The sequence below is a fragment of the Ammospiza caudacuta genome, chromosome 3, assembly GCF_027887145.1.
Source record: "Ammospiza caudacuta isolate bAmmCau1 chromosome 3, bAmmCau1.pri, whole genome shotgun sequence".
NCBI classification, from domain to species: domain Eukaryota; kingdom Metazoa; phylum Chordata; class Aves; order Passeriformes; family Passerellidae; genus Ammospiza; species Ammospiza caudacuta.
Genome location: NC_080595.1, coordinates 108,151,321 through 108,172,283, shown reverse-complemented (window position 1 = coordinate 108,172,283; position 20,963 = coordinate 108,151,321). Strand labels below are relative to the sequence as shown.

The 20,963-nt window shown below is 44.5% G+C and overlaps 1 protein-coding gene across 4 annotated transcripts; it reads left to right on the top strand.

Moving 5' to 3' along the window:
- Positions 1 to 1,916: 1,916 nt before the first annotated feature.
- Positions 1,917 to 9,212, top strand: COQ3 (coenzyme Q3, methyltransferase). Of its 4 annotated transcripts, none has more exons than XM_058802305.1 (7): positions 1,917 to 2,029; positions 2,926 to 3,049; positions 3,427 to 3,579; positions 3,737 to 3,836; positions 5,418 to 5,660; positions 6,862 to 7,021; positions 8,430 to 9,212. In XM_058802305.1, exons 1-7 carry the CDS (start codon positions 1,939 to 1,941, stop codon positions 8,636 to 8,638), a joined length of 1,080 nt encoding a protein of 359 aa, XP_058658288.1. In that variant the 5' UTR covers positions 1,917 to 1,938; the 3' UTR covers positions 8,639 to 9,212. The 4 variants fall into 4 exon arrangements, with proteins under 4 accessions (XP_058658288.1, XP_058658290.1, XP_058658291.1 ...); XM_058802307.1 differs by having other exon boundaries at positions 1,948 to 2,029; positions 2,952 to 3,049; positions 8,430 to 9,210; XM_058802308.1 differs by having other exon boundaries at positions 1,958 to 2,029; positions 2,956 to 3,049; positions 8,430 to 9,210.
- Positions 9,213 to 20,963: the final 11,751 nt, after the last annotated feature.

Below are 20,963 nucleotides of genomic sequence, written 5' to 3'. Positions count from 1 at the left end.
GCAACATGACATTTGGAGGCATTTTCCTTGAAAACTTTTTTTAACAAATGAGGGATGGTGTGGAATCAAATGAATAATGATTTCCATGCAAATTTTTCTGAAGGTGAATACAACCAAGCCAATGTCTGTATGTACCCCAAGGAGCCTGCTACACCATGTAAGAACAAGAATTAGCTATGGCCATGGATAGGCCAAAAAAGAGTAGTAGAGTAAATATTCTGACTTTGAAGTTTGAGCAACTACATGTGTTTTGAAATATAGCACAATAACAAAAACTCTGTTTTGTATTTGAGGCTCTGTCTCATGGAATAGCCACTTCTACTTTCAAACAAGCTTGTCCTGTTAAGTAGAACACATGGCCAGTGTGCATGTATTTACTTTCTTGTAAGCAATTCTAAAATCAAAAATATAAAAGCAATGGCAATGTAAGATTTGGCTCTCTTGCTCAGATTTTGCGTTTGCTTTGCTAAATGAATGACAAGCAATGAAGTTGAAAACATGTGGATGCATGCCCTGAAGGAAGGCTTAGTTTTGTCTCTTAAGGAGACTATCCATAAGGGATTTGTTGGAGCTCTGTTACTTTCAGTAGCTCTGAGGTGTTATTAATGACTTGTAACTCCAGTGCACTGTGAGCTTTGTTGGATAGAAGGCAGGTGAGTAGAAAAGTGAGGCAGGTACATACTAAGCAGGTTTGCCATATGTTTAATTGCTGTCAAGCTTTTATGAGCCCTTTCAGCAGGCCTTATTTAGCTTTAAAAAGAAAATAATCCAGACTTTAACTACTACATGAATTATACTGTATTTACAGGAGACCTGTAAACAGGCAGATTTCAAGCAGTGAGGGTTGTATTACCAAGCAAGGTCAGTTCATAAAGCAGGCTGGCACTAGAGGGAAGTCAAGCCAGGACTGGTTGCACTCCAAATTTCCTGCAGCCCGGAGGATGCTCATGCCCTTGGCGCTGTGCAGGCCGTGCCTCCTGCCTGTGGATGCCAGCATCTGCACAGCCAGGCAGGAACACGGCTGGGATCATCCGCATGGCAGGCACGGAGCGCTGCTTCACAGCTTACCTTTGCCTTGCTCTGCACTGCTGCCTTCCAGACACCTCTGGTTTTCACTGGGCGTTCTTGTTGGACCTACAGCTCAATAAAGTGAGAGAAAATGAATCTTTAAAAAAACTCGCTTAATTCTTTTCTATTTGTGTGTATCAGCCCTGAACTGCCAGGGCCACTCACCTCAGTTCGGGTCCCTGTGCAGCAGTACCTGCGAGGGAGCAAGGAAAGCAGAAACCCTTCTCCTTCCTGGGCCACAGCCTGGACTTCATCTGCAAACCGTGACACGGCAGCCTCTCACAGAGGCAGCGGCATGCTAGCTTGGCTGGTTCCCGTGAGGGGGCTGCCCCAGGCCAGCTCGGATGGGTTCCGTGAGGGAGCTGCCCCAGGCCAGCTCGGATGGGTCCCCTGAGGGAGCTGCCCCAGGCCAGCTCGGATGGGTTCCATGAGGGGGCTGCCCCAGGCCAGCACGGATGGGTTCCATGAGGGGGCTGCTCCAGGCCCAGACACGCTGGGGCCCAGGGGTTCTGCTCCCGGCTGCTGGGATCGCTTCCCTCTGAGCCTGCCCCGAAGCGAGGACCCTTGTACTTTGAGCCGTGCCCTGAAAGCCCGGTGTGTTTCTTGGTAATGGATGGGGCGGAAAGCTATGGGCTCGTCGCTGTGTCATCCGAACGAGCCTCTGCTTGCGGGTCTTTTCGTGTTCCAAGACAAAGCAATGACGGGGCACACATTTAAGCAGAGTTGCTCCAGACAAGTGCCACGGTATGGGCGGCCATTGGCGCCAGCCCCAGCACCGGGCGGAACCTTCCCGGCGCCCGCCCGGCGAGGCAGCCGGCACCGCCGGCCGCGGACCGGGGCGGGGCGAGAGCGGCGGCGGCGGCGGTGGCCATGGCCGTGTGGGGCGGCGGGGCGGCCCGAGCGCTCACCCGCGCCCTGCGGCGCCGGCGGGCGGCGGCCGCGCTGCCGGGGGCTGCGGGCGGTGAGCGGGCGCTGGGCGGGCGCGGCAGAGCGGGAGGGATGGATGGAGGGAGGCCCCGGCGCGGCCGGGGGCAGGGGCGGTGAAACGGCGCTTCGCTTCGCCGGCTCCCTCACAGCCGGGCTCCGCAAGCCTCCGGCCGGCCGCGGCCCCGGGCGTGTCTGGCAGCTGCCGGCCGCGTCCCACGGCACTCCCAGCCCGGCGCCGGCCGGCCGGGAAGGTGTTCCCCTGCCGCCTCCTTTGCAGTCCGGAGGTGTCTAGATCGCTCCATCGCTCACTGCGGCCTAAAATCGTTTTCAGGGGTGGTTTACTCTGGGTACAGCGAGGCATCGCTGTGATTCGGGGCTGTTGGTGACCAGGCAGCAGCTGGGTGTGAGCGAGTGTTCGCCGAGCCAGCGTGGGCTGAGCAGGAGCGGACAGCAATTGCAGCATATTGTTCCTGGCCTGTCTGTGCTCCGTCCGTGGGGGTTTTGTGCATAGGTTTCCTTACCGGTTCGTACAATGCAAAATGACTGTGCAGCTATGTACGTCTCTTTCCAACACACAATAAACCCAGCACTGCTGAATGTGTGTGTGTGCACAGCTCACGGTCAGGGTAAACATTTTGGGGAAATTTACACTAACTGAAACATTTCAGTTGCAAAAAAGCTCTTTCCATTCAGTCTCCTAATGTGGAAATTATGTACAAATTATTGTACATCATTTGAGGAGTATGGGGGTGGTGAACTAGCATACATTCTTTTATTTAATCCCCAATTCCCTAAGTACAATAGTGAGCAAATGTGCAAAGATTTGCATGGTTAGTGTTCTGCTAGAGCAGCACTCTTACAGCTAGGTGTTTTGTCTCTGACTTCTTGTAAAGCTGATGCTTTCCATTTGGGTGTCTTTTATTTATGCAGATGACCATGCTGATCTGTCTTTTCAGACAGGTCTGAGAGATATCCTTCAGGACTCCAATAGGAAAAGACAACTGAAATTTGGTAGTAGCTTGCCTGTCTCTCTGACTGAAATGAAAAGCAACATGTAAGTATTGTAGCTAAAATAACCCTGTGTGATGAGGGCTACTCTTTTCTGTAACAATTTAATTTGACTTCGTGACTTCGTGCCAGTGTCACGTGGAGTTGTTTTTATATCTCACACATTTGAATGTTTGATGTGGCCTCTTCTTGTTTTACTAATTGCCAACTTAAAAGTGACAAGCATGCAGCCATCTGTTTGGGAAGATATGTTACCCATACATGTATAATATCTGTATGCTGGTAAACAAGTGGAACTCGAATCTCTAAAGAAACATGAGTTTTACCTTTTTGCATTTTCTGATGCAGTATTTGTTTTTCCCATATTTCAGCTGACAGGAAATATTAGTATTGGTTTAATGACATTCAGCTTTCATTATTTAGTTTCACTGTGAAGAGACCTTTCAGCACTTCACACTCATCAGTGGATTCAAAGGAAATGAAAAAATTCCAGCTCCTTGCACATAAGTGGTGGGATGAAGAAGGAGAATATGCAGCCCTTCATTCTATGAATGATATTAGAGTGCCATTTATTAGGTATGGTTTTGAAGACAGATTTTTTTTTAATATGTACTATTTCTGTATGACCTCAGAAAATACTGTAAAAAAAGCCAATTACCAGTGCTTAAGATAGCCACAGCATCTATTGAAGCACCTTGTGGGTTCGACCTTAATCACATCCCTTTTCTTTCAGAGATACTCTGTTGAGCATGAGTGGTAATTATCATCTGGGAAATCCACTTTCAGGAATGAAGATTCTTGACGTGGGCTGTGGAGGAGGACTGCTGAGTGAGGTAAGAAACAGTGAGCTCTGAGTTTTCTTCTGAAAAGGCGCGCAAGGTATTTGAATTGTTGTACTAATTACACTGCTTAATTTCTAGTCCTCCGAGGAGGAGGACTTTTTCTCTTCTATGATGTGTTAGTTACTGAGTAGAGTGCAGTGCACTCATACAAAAAAAGCCCATAGAGTATTTGGTTAGCATAGTGGTGGTAGTTTACAGAGAATGAGGGAGTTGGTAGTGAGAAATTCTAAAATTCTGAGATTCTAAATCAGGAAAATAAAATTTCAAGCACTGTAAAGTAAAGGAGAGGGGAAGAATGATGAAAAAGTCCTTGAATATTTCTTCTTTTGTTTTTCTTTTTTACCTTATATGTCTAGGCAGGAATACTTGGAATCATGACATCCTCATTACCAAAGAAACAATTTTTATTATAAACTTGTTCTTACACATTCATTTATTTGAACTGCTTATCTTCAGTGTTTTACATGGGGGTGGGGATTCTCACCTTTGATTTGGTCTCATGGGAAATGCATGGAATAACATCAAGCACCCAAATCATAACTCTCCTGTGTCAGTAGAGATTGCTGTAGTAAAGGGGCTGATGTTACAGTGGCTTCCAGAGAAGTCTGCACAGACTTGGGACTGAGAAGTTGCTGTTTGTGGTGGAACACTCTCCCCACAGGCTCTGAACAGTGCTGTGCCCCATCAATGAACTAGGGATGGTTTGTGAATTTAGGGTTACACATCTGGCTGCCTTACTCTGGGAACTTCATCAGCATCTGAAGTGAGGTGTTACAAAGGGACCTGAATTTCTCCCATGTTTTCTTTCTTTGTTTTTTTTCTCCTCTTTTGAGCAAAATCTTGTAGTCTTGTGAGAGGGGTCCCTCCAGCAATGCTGACAAAACTGGTGTGCTGCATCACCTTCTCAGGCTGAGCAACTGGTGAATTTCAGGTTGGAATATCATACATGTGGTCATGTTCTACAGCCTGTGTCAGTTTCAGAAGAGGTGATGACTGAGGTGCTAACCTTGGAGTAAGAAGACACTGGAGAAACCTGAGTGACAGCCAAGGCTGATGCTATCCTAGTAAACATCAGTGTTTAGTTCTCAGCAGTGAGAAAGTCCCAGAGATAATCACATATTAAGTGACCATTAAAAAGATATGAGGATTTACCATTACAGGTGGATGTTGAAGAAAGTAATGACAGTAATTAAATAGGGCATTGTTTTCTCCCCTTTAATTACTGTGTTGATTTTCCCTCTTTGTTTTTCCTGTATCAGAGAGTAGTAGTGGAAGAAATCTTTATTTGCTGTAACAAAATGAATTGAGAACAAATTATTCTAAAAGACAGTTTAGATGTGTGTATAGTCCACTATATAATTTTGTAATAAAATTAACATTACCTTTCCCAAATCTAAAGGTGTTTTTACTTTAATAAACATTTAAAATAAAACTGCTGGATCAGAGCTCATAATTTACTGTTGTTTGTCTTGTGTTGATGCATTCTGCATCTTGTATGTACATTGCAAAGTTTCAGAAACCTTTAAGGAAATTGTTTTCATGCAGAGAATAAATTACACTCCTTTTTATTAGCCTTTAGGTAGACTGGGAGCTTCAGTTACTGGAATTGATCCTGTGGAGGACAACATTAGAACAGCAGATCAGCACAAGTCATTTGATCCAGTCCTGGCTGAGAGAATACAGTACAAGTCCAGTTCACTGGAGGAGATTGTGGAAGAGTCTATGGAAACCTTTGATGTAATTGTAGCTTCTGAAGTAGTGGAGCATGTGGCTGACCTTGAAATGTTTATCAAGTGTTGCTCTCAGGTGTTAAAGGTAAGAGAGCTTTTGCTTTCATTATTGGGAATATTTATTTTCTTTTATTGTTGTGGCTTTTTAAAAAGAGTGTGAAAACACATCTGCACACATTTCTCCACTAAGTCAGAAGAATGTTCTACAAGTGCCTTTCATTCTTCTCCATGATGCAAATACATCTTCCCAAATTCAGTAACCACAGTTAGGGGAAATTTATTTCTCCAATTTAGCCTCAGAAGAGTGTTAAGGCATTACCTAGCATTGCAGGTTTGCATTGCATCAGGACCCTAAGGAATCTGGGTGCATCTGATTTCACACAGGTGAGAGAAAATGTGGCAATGCTGCTGTTGATGGACAGCTGTGGCTCAGACTGCATGGCAGCTCTGTAATGATGTTTCTGACACAAGATTTTATTCCAGCACTAGCATCACATCACATGAGAGAGATCCTGGATTGCTTTTAAAGGTTCCTAGTTAGGCTTTGGAGATAGTCAGGTTGTTGTTCATCTTGATACTAGGTCATTTGCAAAAGGAGGATGGTAAGCTCAGCACACAAGTGGGAGCTTTTCTTTGATCTCTTTGTCTTTCTGGTCATCAGAAGAAATACTAATTATTTCAGTTGAATGCACTACTAACTTTCAGCCTGCTATGCTAGGGACAAAGAAATTATTCCTTATTTCTAACAAACAGTCCTTTAAGGACTTAGAATTTGTTTCTGGCTTTGTTTCTTTGCCCATATAATTATTAAAACAAGCATGGCATGGCATTCAGCAGTCTCAGAAATTAAGGAAGTATTTCACATTCTACTTTGGTTTCAATTAAAAAAGCGGTTTGTGGGGTTTTTTTTGGTTTTTTGCTTAGTTGGATTTTTTTAAACAATAGATATTGTTTATGCTTTAATACCTTTTATTTATCCATTTCCTGAGCAGAAAATATTATAAGTGACTTTTCTAGGTGTTCTTTGGGCTAGGGAATAGTTTTTAGGCCACCCAAGACCTGATTATGTTGATTCTTTGAAGATTCCTGAGACATACTGTTAGGAAAAGTTATATTCTTTCTTGTATTAAAATGTTATAAATATCTATCCTGGGATGAAATTACTTCTTAGTCTTGCATTGTGTAGACTTTGACATAGACAAATTATTTGTCTTAATGTGATTAAATTTACCATTTAAAAAAACACAAAAAATTCTTCTAATTGAATATTTTAATATTTTAATTAGCCTGAAGGTTCTTTATTCATTACGACAATCAATAAAACACAATTGTCCTATGTCCTGGGAATTGTGGTTGCAGAAAAAATAATGGGGATTGTACCAGAAGGAACACACGAATGGGAGAAATTTGTTCCCCCTGAAGAGCTGGAGCGTCTCCTGGAATCAAGTAAGTTTCAGGCCAGATGGTGGGAATGGAGAGAGAATTCCAAAAGGTCCCTGTAGAAATGGCAAAGGGATAAGTTAGGTGGGGTGGGTGCTGGCAACAATACACAGCTTTTCCTGCTTCAGTTAACAGTCATATATTAAGAGTGTGGTTCCTGGTTTAAAGACACTGCTGCTTACTGGATTTTGCATAAAATAAATTAAATTGAATTCTAAGAATGCAGTGATTACTTGAACAAAATCACTGTTCTCTGCCCTCTGTTTAATAGCCTAAATAAAAAACGCCAATGTTTTCCATTGTGTTCTGGTGACAGAATGTGTGCTCTGAAGTGGTTCATAAGCTCTAGGTCAGGTTTGAGGAATTAACTGTGTTGGCACTCTGGGGCTGCACTGCTGCCACCGCATTGTTTGTTGCCTTTCCTTTGGGAGGAGGCATTTTTATTTTTGGTTTGCTGCTCTGTGTTCTCTATTCATACTATGTTACTAAAAGATTTCTTCCAAAATGTGAAGATGAAACCTACCACAAATTCATAAGTCAGTTCTTGAGAAACTCTGTGATACTGATTTTAATTATTTCTAATTAAGTTAGCCTGGTCTGATTGCTTTTAAAATAGACAAAGCACTGAGCTGGGAAGACTTCTGCCCTCCTTCACCACAGATGTTTTAAAACCCTCTCACCAAATATTTCACTTTGCTCTAGTTCACTGCAAAGAAGCTGAATTATGAGTGGAGCTATTCTCTTGGCAAGGCCTTTTCCTGGCACTTTGCAGTGATGCCATAAGAAATATGACTAATACTAGTTCACATACTGGTGATTTTTTCAGTTCTTCTTTGAAAGGAGAAGCAGGTGCAGTGGAGTGATTTGTTTTGATAGGGTGTTTGTTTTCTGCCTTCCATCCTGTATCCTGGTGGGACACAGCAGATCCATGCAGTGAACTGAGTGCTGCTTAGCTGGGAGTGATAAATAACTCTTTCTTTGCACCAAGCCCTTGATGGCATTCATCTGCCTTTTTCTTACATTTTTCCATTCCTAAAGAGAATCTTAAGAATCCTTGCAAAGATGTGCTCAGATTTTGATTTTGGGGTGTGTGATGTCAACCTGAAGCATGTCTCCACCTCCAGAAAACGTTACCAGTCAGCCAGATGGGGAGGTGTGAGGCTGGGGTTTCAGCAGAGGCCTCTAGCTGCTGCTGGGGCAGGCCCTGGCACAGAGCCACTGCCAGGAGCAGGACCTGCTGTCAGCAGCGATGCCAGTGGCACTGCATGTGGGGGTGTCTGACAAAGGCCAGTGTCCCCCCCAGCCCAGAGGAAGAAGCATGTTTCAGACTTGCTGTTCTAAAGAGCTTTGATCTTGCAGTGACCTACAATATTTAAGAACATCTGTTGCTTTATGTGGTTTCTTTCTTTCCCAGCTGGCTTTTCCGTGAGGAGCGTGCAGGGGATGCTGTACAATCCGCTCTCGGGCTCCTGGAGCTGGGTGCAGAGCACGAGCCTGAACTACGCGCTGCACGCCGTCAGGGCCGGGGCTGCCCCACAGCCACACACCACAGACACCCTGCCTCAGACAGATGTTCAACAGAGCACAGGCACAGCTGGCACTGTCCCAGACAGCGCTGTCTGACTGTGTGCTGATGGACTGTCACCAGAACAGAAAGTGAGCTTTTACTCAGATGGACACAATAAAACCTTTGCCAACAACAAGCGTCCTGTTTGCATCAATAATACACGTGTTATTTTTGGCCAAATACTCAGGGTGGTCTCGGAAAAATCAAGTGCCCACTATCTCAGGAATGTTTTAAGATTGAAATGAGCAAAGCTTTTAAAGAATAAGTATTTTCATGAGAAACTAGTTTCAAATTGTTGGACAGGGAAATGCAAATTATTCTGTTGGTAGCTTGGAGGGAGCTTTATTATGTGGTGGTGTTTTCAGTCCTGCTGGGACTCAGTTCTCCACAGAATAATGGCATAGATGTAGAGTGAGTTAAAAACCACAATGCTGTACAATAAATAAAATGCCTTAAGTATTTAAGATCCTTAACTCTGTAAAAATATATGAAACACTCAAGATCTACAAAGACTTTTTTCTGTAATACACCTTTCTCCCTGAGAAACAAAATAGAAAACCTTTACTGTTGAGTCCTGCTGTTTCTGCTCTTTCTGTAACTGTGAAATGGAAGAAGAGTCTCTGAGACCAGAGCTCCTCAGCTGTGAAAGCCCCTTCACCATAAAGATACTTGTATCTGTGCCTATTTTTCAACTTCTCCCTCTGCCCAAATAAAGAGAATCTGCAGGGAAAATTTTACTAAGCAACCAGAGCTCCATGCTAGAATGATGACACATTAGCAGTCTGTCCTATAACAGGTGCCATACCTGTCCTTAATGTTTTAGAGCCCAGGTAAGGAAAAGTAATTTTCAATGAAACAGAACTTTCTAAATAAAGTTTCATGTGTTGTCTATGATTGCACCTTCCTTCCTTCCTTCCTTCCTTCCTTCCTTCCTTCCTTCCTTCCTTCCTTCCTTCCTTCCTTCCTTCCTTCCTTCCTTCCTTCCTTCCTTCCTTCCTTCCTTCCTTCCTTCCTTCCTTCCTTCCTTCCTTCCTTCCTTCCTTCCTTCCGACACTTCCTTCCGACACTTCCTTCCGACACTTCCTTCCGACACTTCCTTCCGACACTTCCTTCCGACACTTCCTTCCGACACTTCCTTCCGACACTTCCTTCCGACACTTCCTTCCGACACTTCCTTCCGACACTTCCTTCCTTCCTTCCGACACTTCCTTCCTTCCTTCCGACACTTCCTTCCGACACTTCCTTCCTTCCTTCCTTCCGACACTTCCTTCCTTCCTTCCTTCCTTCCTTCCTTCCTTCCTTCCTTCCTTCCTTCCTTCCTTCCTTCCTTCCTTCCTTCCTTCCTTCCTTCCTTCCTTCCTTCCTTCCTTCCTTCCTTCCTTCCTTCCTTCCTTCCTTCCTTCCTTCCTTCCTTCCTTCCTTCCTTCCTTCCTTCCTTCCTTCCCGCCCCTTCCTCCCTCCCTCCCTCCCTTCCACCCCTTCCTTCCGCCACTTCCTTCCTGTTTGCACACTGCTGGAAAGGTGTCTTGTTTTTGTTTGTAGGGATGAAAACGAAACTTTTTTCCCCCTCTTTTTTTTCTCCCTGTTTTAGTTGCTTGTGCGTTTTTCCTGCTGTAGAGGTGTGATGGGCTACATTAATTTTTTACACATTTGCATTCTTCCTGCTTTGCTGTATCTGCATGTTGCCTTCAGATCCAAGTTTCCTGATGGATTTGATGGTGCCCAGAAGAATATAGTTAATTTATAATGAAAATAACAGTTATTCATAGCTAATAAAGATTAAGAAGTGTCTCTTGTGATTGCTTCCATGACAATAAGTTCTGCTTCATAATATTTCTGTGGGCTATAGCTTGGCTTTGAGAAGAAGACTGATGATCATTTTAAGAGTTTAGTGATGGAGAAGCCACTACACCAGTAAAGAAATTGTTGCAAAGGTTCATCAGTTGAAGTGGTTTAACCTTGGAACCTCACCAGTGATGTCCTAACATCCTCATTTTACACTTAAGTACCTCTATAAGCTGCAGTTTTGAATTGTCACCCCTTAATTTTCTCTTAGATAAGTGGTCTGAGAGTATCTGTACAGCTCTTACCACTACCTGTGAGTTTCCGAGTTCACATGGAGTTTTGTGGCAAACATTGTTTCTGGAGCATGGTGGTGGAACTGGCAGCAACAATTCATTACTGGTTTCACTGATGCTGTTCACAGGAGGAGCACATCATTCCCTGTCTGCCTTTGTCCTGCAAGGGAGTCTCTGCTCCATTGGTCATGTATGCAGCGTGGTGCATGGCATTCAGGAGAGGAGTGATGCTGGGAGAAAATGAGTCAAAAGAATTAACCAGTAGTCTTTGCTCCTAACTGTGTTCAGGTGTGTAAAACCTTGTGCTCCGGTGAGTTTCCCTAACCAAATTAACAACATCAATTTAAGTTACTACAATGTATGACTCTTGTTTCAAATTTTGCCAGCAGCTCTGAAAAGCACTGAGACCTGGACAGGTTCCTGATGTAGCCGATAAGAAACATCCCCCACGACGTGGTCCCTCCTCCACTGATTTGTTTTGAGACTTGTCAGGTGAAATAAAAATAATGTTATAAAACTGTCACAGAAAGAGCTGATTTTTGTTTTATTTAGGAGCCAGATACTTGTGTGACTAGCTGTTATCCTGGCTTTCTCATTCTTTCTGTTTTTCCTCACTTCATAGATTCACAGAATATTCTGACTTGAGAGGGACACACATGGATTAAGTCCAATTCTAAAGTGAATTACTTGTTACTTTCTTTATTTTTTCATTTAACTGTGAACTATCTAGGGAAGGGGTGTTTTGTTTTGCTTTTTTCACTGTTATTTCTATTGCACATAGGAAAAAAAAAACCTTTGATGCTGCCTGGGTTCTCTGTCCAAGCTGACAAGAGGGATCCTGTACCTAATGAACAATGGCTGGCATTTAAACCACAAGCACATGGACCTGGTTATCCATGGATACCTCTGGTTTTGACAAAAACCTTACCACAAGCATCTAATCTTCTGCTCCTACATGTGTGTTGGAGCCCTGTCAAACTGGGAGAGTTTTGAGAGCAGTGTGGACAAATGAGTTGGGACTGCTTGAACAACTCCTTGTACCTTTAGTATGTTTCCAGATGTCCTGATATGCTCCATCCCCAGTCCTTACCCCTCAGTTTTCTTCTCCTGGGGATTATCCTAACTACTCTGGCTATATTTCATCCCACTGTTTAAAACAACCTTGTTTAAATGCAGAAATTATAGAATGCAGTAGAAATCATTTTAATGAGATAACAAACAGTACAAAAATATCCTACACTTGTGAACTGGTTTTGGGGTTTTACATCCCTACCTTTTTCATAAATGTCCAACTGGCACAGAGTAATCTAAATCAGTATTGTGCTGTGAATATGTACTATGCACTTGTGCTCCAGAAACTTTTTTCTTAAAATCTGTGCCTAGAAAACCAATGACATTTTCACACTTCTCTTAGCCCAGCTGCTGCTGAAATTTCATAGATGCTATTGAAACGGACAGAATTTAAATAAAATGAATTTGCAAACGTTTTGTCTTTTATTTTGCTGCCTATCCATGTTTATGGAGCCATAGCTTCAATGCTTACAGGAATAGTGGTGGTAGGAGGTGAAAGAAGCAATGTCATTGCAGCAGGCATGCACCCAGGACTAGGGGTGAGGCAAGAGGTGATTCTTGCCTTGGGATAGGGAAAAAACAATATTTGGAACTTGGTCTTTTTCAGCCTCTGTGTTTATTTCTGGTTGTATACCCTTGACTCTTCTATTACCAGCCATTTATTCCTGCAACAAAACAAATCAGAGTAAGAAGCTGGTCCTGGAAAAAAAAAATCCAGCAGAGCAAACAATGGTGTTCTGGGTGGTCTTGGCTATTCAGCTGTGGTTTGGCTTGTTGTGTTTCATCTCTCCCACATTGCTCCACATGGTCACAGTCCCAGCTCTTTGCTCAGACTGATTCTTGTCTGAGGTGTAATTTTTTTTCTGCTTTCTTTCCTATTTTATTGTGTTTCCCTGGATGCTGCTGGTGGTTGGGCTGTTCAGGGAGCTGAATTTTCCCACTGTGGAGGACTAGTGCCATTTGGGAGGTCAGCACTGGGAGTTAATGGAGGGAGAAGATGGGACAGAAGAGCCCCTTGAGGGGCAGTAAGCTTTTAGGTTGGCTCAGCCTGTGTGTGGAACAGCACATTCAGATAATAATTGACACATTAATTGTGCTCAAGCCCAACTGGAGTAGTATGAGAGCCTCAGAGGAGATCTGCATTTAATCCCCTTTTAAAATAAAAATACAGCTTGAAGTTTCCATGGTTCCCATTATGCCATCTTATTGCCTATTGTTCCTTTGTGGTCCAGTGACATTTCGTGACCATTTTTTCAGGACTTGACAATTTCTTCCCTCTACATTTCCACTAACACCCTGTGTCAGGTTCCCTGGGGATGGAAAAAAAAGAGAGAGAAAGGAGTGGGAAAGGAATTGTGCAATGCCTTTGAGCTAAAAATAATGAATATCTTGTAGGAAGTTTTTCTGAAAATGGCTTCTGAAGTTTTTCACTCTGTTGAAATCTCAGCTTTAATTAAAAAGAAAGGCAACAAAAAAATAAACTTATTTTCCATACACTTTTTATAAATGCTTGAAAGGAATAATGCCATGCAGTCCAGAAGTTCAGAAGTCAGAAGAATCAGTGTCTGTAATTAGCCTGATGAAGCAGACTGGAGGAAAAGTGAGACAGAACATGAATTACTACGTGGGTGCTGATACTGCATTTGCAGGAGTTTGAGAGGTGCCCAGGAGTGGTGCCTGGAATGGGAGAGAGCATTGAAAAGTCAGAAATAGAAGGAGTATGAGCAATGTCTGGAAGATAAGTATGATTCTGATGTAGAGGAGAAACTGAAGCAGAGGTGTAGAGAGGGCAGTCTGGTTCTGGTGTGCCTTTGAAGGGGAACTACTGATGGAACTGCTGATGATGGAGAGGGGCTCTGTGTCAGGCTGAAGCATAAAAGTTCCGGAGTTCACAGCCTCCCACTTGCTCTTGCACATTAACCTCCAGTGCTCATTCAAAATGCCTACACCCTTGCTGAGCTCCTAGAAGGAAAGGTGGTGACTTACCATGAGTTGCAGATAGATTTCTCATCCACAATGTTCTCCAGGTCAAAGGACAAAATTCTAATCACTTAAAGTTTGTGCTGATGGTAAACTTTATTTTTATTGACATGTGTTTCAATGAAGCAATATAAAATGTCAAATTATATTAGAATATAGGGCTAGAAGGGTTGGGATTTCACCTAGACTGTAAAATCACCTGACCTGTCTGGGCTCAAACAAGCATTAATTGCACAGCCACCTCTCAGTGCATTAGGAATTCAGGATACATACTTTGATCTCCATTTTATTGTGCTTGTACTCCCCCATGGAGTCACTCCAGTGATATGATCAATATTCACTTACTTGTTCTAAAAAGATACAATATTTTTTTTCTTCCTAAAAGGATTGTGAAGACCATTAGTGTTCCATTAATAAATCTGAAAAATCTGTTGCATTCTCATGAGGTATGTTAAACCTCCCACCCCCAAAAAAACCCAAAACAAACCCAAACAAACAAAAAAAAACACAAACTAAAAAACCCCCAGCAAAGCAACACCCTCCCCCCCCCCCCCCCCCCAAAAAAAAAAACAAAACTAAAAAAAACCCCCACACCAGAAACAATCACAAAATAACTGGGAGATTAATAACTGGGAGATTGAATTGCTAACATTGCCTTGTATGGTAGCTGTATTATAAAAACTTACAATAGTAGAAGATAGAGAAAATGATATGGTGTTTATTTTCCTGAGTTAGAATATGCACACACAACCTGCAGACATAAAATAATTAAAGTAAATGAAACATACAATAAAGGATAGCTCAGAAGGATGTATCCAACTCAAATGTAAATCAGCAGATGTGCCTCAAATGCCCTGTGATGGAGCATAGCCCCAGCACCGACACACGGGGCTTTGCCTTCCAGCTGTGGCAGAGGTGGCAGCTCAGCACCTTGCCCTCCTTGCTCCACCTCCAAGGTATGCTCTACAGAACTGACAGGACCTGGCTATCCCTGGGGGACCCTTTGGGGTGCTCCCTGCCTTGGTCCCAGCTGTAACTGGGGAGGTCCTGACCTGGATGGGCACATCCACAGTCACCCAGTGCTCGCTGCTGCTGCAGGAACACTGAGCACTGTGTCTCTCCCACACTCAGGGATGTTAAAAACCAATAAACCCCTATGCTGTTCTTTCTAAACAAAGCACTACCACATTGCCTTTTGATGTGAAAGAGAGGTATGTGCTCATTATCCTCCTCTCAGCCCTCCCAATCCCAACAGCAAGACCATCTAACCTCTCAAGAGCACAAAGCTTTGGAATACTGAGGTGATTCTCTGACCATAGACTCGTCCAAAGGCCTCTGTTCTGCAGCCAGTAAAAACAATTCCTTGAATTTAGAATCACCAGAACAGCATTTCTCAGTGCACCATAGTAAGAAAGGTCCTGCCAAAGCTGCCAAGCAAAGATGTCTGCTAAGAAGAAATACATGCGTGCAGGGTGGGGTTTGGGTCACACTGCTATGGCTGAAGATGAAGTGCTCTGCAGAAACATTACTCTTGCCTTCTCCAGGAGAAGCATGAGGACTCAGATGAAGACATTGAAGTTTCTAAAGGTGTTGTCAGATGAGATGGTGTCCCTTGAAAGGATAACTAAGGGAGGAAGCTACACAGGCTGAAAAACTTCATGGCAGGTAATGAAAGAACCTTTACCTGGCCTGTGAGGGTGGGGCAGCGTTCCCATGTGGGTTGTGCAGCACCTCTCCCTTATTGAATCTCACCTGTGGATAAGGAAAAAGCTTCTGTCTACAGGATTACTTAACAAGCATTTTTTTTCCAGAACCAAATTTATAATAAGCCAAAATCCTCCTATGTTCTACAGTGCACAACAGTTCACCTGCTTGGAGGATGCAGACTGCAGGCCTTTGGCTCTGCCACTGTCTCTCCCACCTGTCTTTATTCCCAGAGCTCTTGGGAGATGAAAGCACAGCCTTGGCCTCAGGAATATGGCTTCTGGAAAGGTCTCTCCTCCTCCCTGCTCCCATCCCTTCTCATTCCCCTCCCACTGCTTTCAGCTGACAGTTTATTTGCAGACAAATGTGTCATGCTGGAATGATCTCCTCTTCCCATTTTGTGGCCCAATTGCTCTGGATTGGCAGGGTTTGTTTTCTCTAATGGTACACTGCTCCATTTTGCAGTGTCTGCAGCAGCCAGTGCTTTTACCTCTATTACCACCTTAGGGCTTACAAGCAAATCTAAGGCAGATGAATTGAACCAACTCATTTTCCCTGAAAATCTGAAGACAATATAGACCTCTTGAAAAAAGTTAATATGGTAAAGAAAGGAAATCTGTGTAAGAAAATCTGTAAAAATTTCATACATCTCTACTATTAGTAAAATATCAACTGAGATGCCAACCAGGCCATGGCAGTAGGTACTGAAATCTTACTTACTTCTGAGGATGCTGTGAATCAGAGAGCACCTATAAATGAGCAAAGACTGGGAACCACTGCACCAGGCTATGGCAAGAAATCTGTAGCAGGTTCCCAACATTATTCTTCTATTGAGAAAGTTTTATATGAAAGGCCTGACTATAAATCATGTAACTGCCCCCATGACATTGGGAGGGTTGCCAGCTGTCCAAAAAGCTTGTAAAACAGAGTAATAAAATTAAAAACAACTAAAGAATTGTGAGACTGTGGGTCTGTCAGCTGAGAAGCAGTCAGCTATACTCAGCTACCAGCCTGAGTACTTCCACCTGCAGAAAGCAGGAGGTTTCATGGTTTTTCTTTTTTTTTCCCTGTGAAAGCACGGAACTTGAGTTACATTATTCAGGGTAGACTCAGGGTATGTGTGGCCTTAGAAAGTGGCTTTGTTTCCCAGCAAGTGCAAAGTAAACTGTGGAGAACTGCTGGAATTACACTTAATGTGGACTTACATACAGACACTTCCACATAGCACTGAAGTAATTTAGATTCTTGATGTTCTGCATTTTCTATGCATTTGGGCCTTTATATGTCATTAAAGTATCATATCATTAATTCCTTTTCTAAATCCAAACTGAAACAAAGCATTACTGTTTTGCATCTATACCTTGGCTATTCTTATATGAATAATTAAAAAGACATGTTTATGAAACTCAAGCTGCTCTGAGAGATCATTAATATTACAACAAAACCAATCCTGGCAGCAGTCAGGGATTGTTTCAGAAGGATCCTGCACGCCTGCTGGTGATGAAAAACCTTTTTTTCACCCTCTCATAAACTCAGACCTCACCACAAAAGCCATTAAATTATGTCAGTGGCAGTGAAGGGCTCAGTAAGTCTGGGCTGCTTCAAAGAGAAGGAAAGCACTCCCATACCGTGGGATGACTTGAGAGCCCAGCCTGAGCTGGGGACAGCCAGTCCCTGTGCAAGGGCACAGCAAGGTGCTTTCACTTCAGGCAGAACAACCTGCACAACCAACCCACCCTGATTCATAGCGCTGTTCAAAGCTCTGTGTGCCCTGCCTTTGAGCACTTGGAAATGAGAGAGGCAGGGAGTAGGAGCCACGGATGACACCAGTGTGGGAAGTAAGTGAAAAATGGGTGGCCCTACTTCTTAAAACCCCAGGGGAGATCTAGTGAGTGAAACTCTGCTCTTCAAACCCAGCAGTACATGGAAGTAAAACCTGTGGTAAGCATGAGCTCAGAGCATGAGCTCTGATTTTTAAAAAGCTGACTTAGTTCTGAACTAAAACATAGCTGGGACAGCTTGTGCACTGGCACTCCACAAAGTCCCATCACAAACCACTGGGTTCAGACTGTGGTTTCCACACGATGCCACCTTCGTGGGCAGCCTGCCATGGTAACCTCAGGCTTTTTAAAAAATGTGCAATGAACTCAAGGACATTACAGGAAAAAAAAAAAAGGTAATGAAGATCAAGAGTCTTTATGCCAATGCAGAGAATCTAGTAACATTCTAAGTGCCTTCCTGCCCCCAAATCAAATTGCAGGCTTCAGAAGAAAAATCTGACTTGCTATATAACAAAGTCAGATTTATGTTAACTAGAAAAATCTACTTATTTTATTCTGTTACTCTCTCTTCCTTTAGGAAGCTGGACTAGAACAGATTACAGATAGAAGTGTACTTGAATGTATTGGGTCTTTTGCTCTGTGTGATGTATTTGAGGGATGACTGTTGCAGTCTGTGCTGCACTCGGTGTGTGTTTGCAGCCAGACAGATTTTGAGTGCATCACTCTTAGTTTTCATTTTCCCCACTCAAAAAAGTGAACAGTGATAATTAAGCAAACATGCTTAATTAGCTGGATTTCCACCCTCCCTAAGTGAGACAGTGAGGCAGCTGCCAGTGCAGTGGGCATCTCTTGTGAGCCTCTCTGAGGCAAATTTGGGAAAATCAGACCATGTCTCAGGAACCACCCAGACTGTGGCACCTGCAATGCACAGGAGCAGAAAACAATACTTGGGTTTGTGGGCATTGCTACCAGCTAATAATCCTCCCTAATACAAGTCATTTGCCACAGGCAACAGTGCCTGAAGGAAGGGACATTGCATTCTTCCACAGCCAGAGAAAAAGCAGGCTAAGGACACACTTTTTGCTGTTTTTCCTGGTGATAAGCTTGACCACCAGACTGCCAGACCAAATGGATTCAATACCAGCTGGCAGAAATCTTTGAAACCTGAAGGAAGAAAGGCTAGCAGAGCACCACTAGCAGGACAACCTAGTGTGGGACAGGTATGAGGATACTTGTGTTCTACCCATGCTCTTTATTTGCTGTTAAACTGGCAAACAAGATGTGACATTGGGACCTGCACATTTTAAATGGCCAGGTCTGGTCACCACCATGCAGGTCATAATCAACCTCTAAAAATCCTGTTTATGAGCAGGACAGCAGGGCTGCTGGGGTTTCCATGCAGATCTGTATCTGACAAACCATGAGGTACATGTGCTGCTGCTGAGGCTTCCACACTGTTCTAGGAGGCATTGTTGTGCTCTGGGCTCTTGCAGCTTCCAAGCAACACTGCAGCCAGAATGGAGTTAACACAGCATAAAACACTCCTCTGAAAGAAGGGTAGCAGTGCCCTTACTGAGCAAGTGCCAAACACCTGGCTGAAGTCCTGCTCTAGGGATCCTGGCATAAGGCATAAGCTGGACTACCAAAACACAGCATTGATCTTCAGAGCATAAACTGCAGCAGTGCATCCAGGTTTGCCTAACTTTTCTGGGTCTGCACCAGGACCTTCCCTCTCTGCTCTCCCCCACAGGTCTCACTTGTGCTGGCCATTGATAAAAACACAGATTTCAGCATAACTCATTTGTCTCTGAAAGTCAAGCAGTGGCAGCAGCTGGGATGTGGATGCCCAGGACCTCTCCCTGCCCTCACAGAAACTTAGATCCCAGCTGTAACTGGATCCTTCTTATCAGTAACACAGCAAGCAATTCCCATGCAGGAACAAAAGCTGAGACCAGCTACCAGGCTGTGGCAGTCCAGATTTATTAGGCTGTCTGCCACTTGAAACAAATCTTCAGCCTGAGATTTGCAGGTGCTGTAGCAGAGAAAAGGCACTTTTCTTCTCTGTCTCTTCATTGTCCTGTCATAAGAATTTAACAAAACTGGATGTTGCAAATGATCAGCTGTGGCAGGAAAAGGCTGCTGCTCTCACTTTCCACTCCTGTTTCATTACCTGTGCATCACCTGTCATGTGGGATAGCTCAAAAGCTGTGCAGAAGCTGCTCAGCCAGCACCTTGCTAAGGATGAGTGGAGGGCACAACCTGTATGTGGAATGAAATTTACTGTGAGGACCTCTCTGATCCAATTGACTCCTGAGACAGAGTATCAGTACAGTATTGAACACATACTTGCATGGCAGCCTGTGGCTACTGAGTATGTGTAAACAACAAGCTCAAAGTGAGGAGCAAAACAAAATGCTGCAAGGAGCTGCTGCAGGAAAGTTGCAGGGCACAGCAGCCTTCCCTGGTGAGTGCAGGGAGGAGGCAGGGACAGTTCATAGAATCACAGAATCACACACCGTTCTGAGACGGAAAGGACCACAAGAGTCACAGAAGTTCAGCTCCTGGCCCTGCACAGGACAACTTCAAGAATCACACTTGAGATCTTCTTGGTCTCTGCCAGGCTTGGTGCTGTGACTTCCCTGTTCCAGTGTCCGAACACCCTCTGGGTGAATAACCTTTCCCTACCATTCAACCTAAACCTCTCCTGACAGCTTCAAGTTGCTCTCATTGATGTTGCACAGAAAAATTAAACACAAAACTGGCTACTGGGGGCAGTAGGAGAAGTCACTATATGGATCTGAACTTCATGAGTTTGCTCAGGGACCTCCTCTGCCTCATTTGCCTCCTTTGTCCCACCTGTCCCATATCCTGAGGTAAAGCATCTACAAAGTCTTGGTCACAGACTTTGAGGTCCATTCCCCTGGACACTGTAAACGGTGTCCATTTATGTTAAGGATAAGGTCATTTCTCCTGTGCGATGCCATAATAAAATATCCAACTTGTGGGAGCATTTTGGAGCGGCTATGGAGTTATACAACCACAGCATTTGACAAGGGGCTGTTTAGGCAGTGGTATTACCCAAAATACAAAGGGTGCTGTTTTCGGGCTGGTGTGATATGTAGAGCTGAGGATATTTGGCAGAATGCAGGTGAAGTCCTGCTCATGCCATCATGGGACTCCCAAAGATCCTATTGCAGCAGGGAGGCCAGGGAACGCTGGGCCCCTCAGTGCCAGTAACATCTCATGACCTTGTGGGACAAGGGATTTGCTCTGAAGCCATTTTGCTTCCCTTTCTGCTCACAGGGATGTTTTCCTCAGCCACCAGAATAATAAGAAGAAAATCGCGGCGGTGTTTGCAGACACAGAGCGGCAATGCTCAGCTGCGGCCGGGGGCGGAGGCGTACGGGGGTGGCTCTTTTTGTCCCAAATACCGGGTGAATGCGAGGCTTCTGCTCCTCCAGGAGCAGCAGGGCGATGCTCGGACCGCGGCCAGTCTGACAGGGCAGCCTCCCGAGCCACCTCGCTCTCAGCTCTGCACACCGGCTGCCGGGCCCGGGGACTCCGCAAGGGCAGGGCAGGACAGGACACACCCGGCCGGGGCCACCCATCCCCTCCTTCTCCTTCTCCTCCCCATCCCAACCCCTCCCTTCCCAGCGCGGTCGCGCAGCCGCGCAGCGCCGGCCGCGGGAGCCGCGGGAGCCGCCGGAGCCGCCCAGCGCGGCGCGGCCCTTCCCCGCCGCGGGGCCGGGCTGGGCCCGGGGGCCGGG

Bases quoted from the DNA above. Each gene is read 5' to 3' on its own strand.
- COQ3 (XM_058802305.1), top strand. From the start codon at position 1,939: ATGGCCGTGTGGGGCGGCGGGGCGGCCCGAGCGCTCACCCGCGCCCTG. The intron at 3,050-3,426 runs GTAAGTATTGTA...TTCATTATTTAG, and splicing joins ACTGAAATGAAAAGCAACAT to TTTCACTGTGAAGAGACCTT. The intron at 3,837-5,417 runs GTAAGAAACAGT...CCTTTTTATTAG, and splicing joins GAGGAGGACTGCTGAGTGAG to CCTTTAGGTAGACTGGGAGC.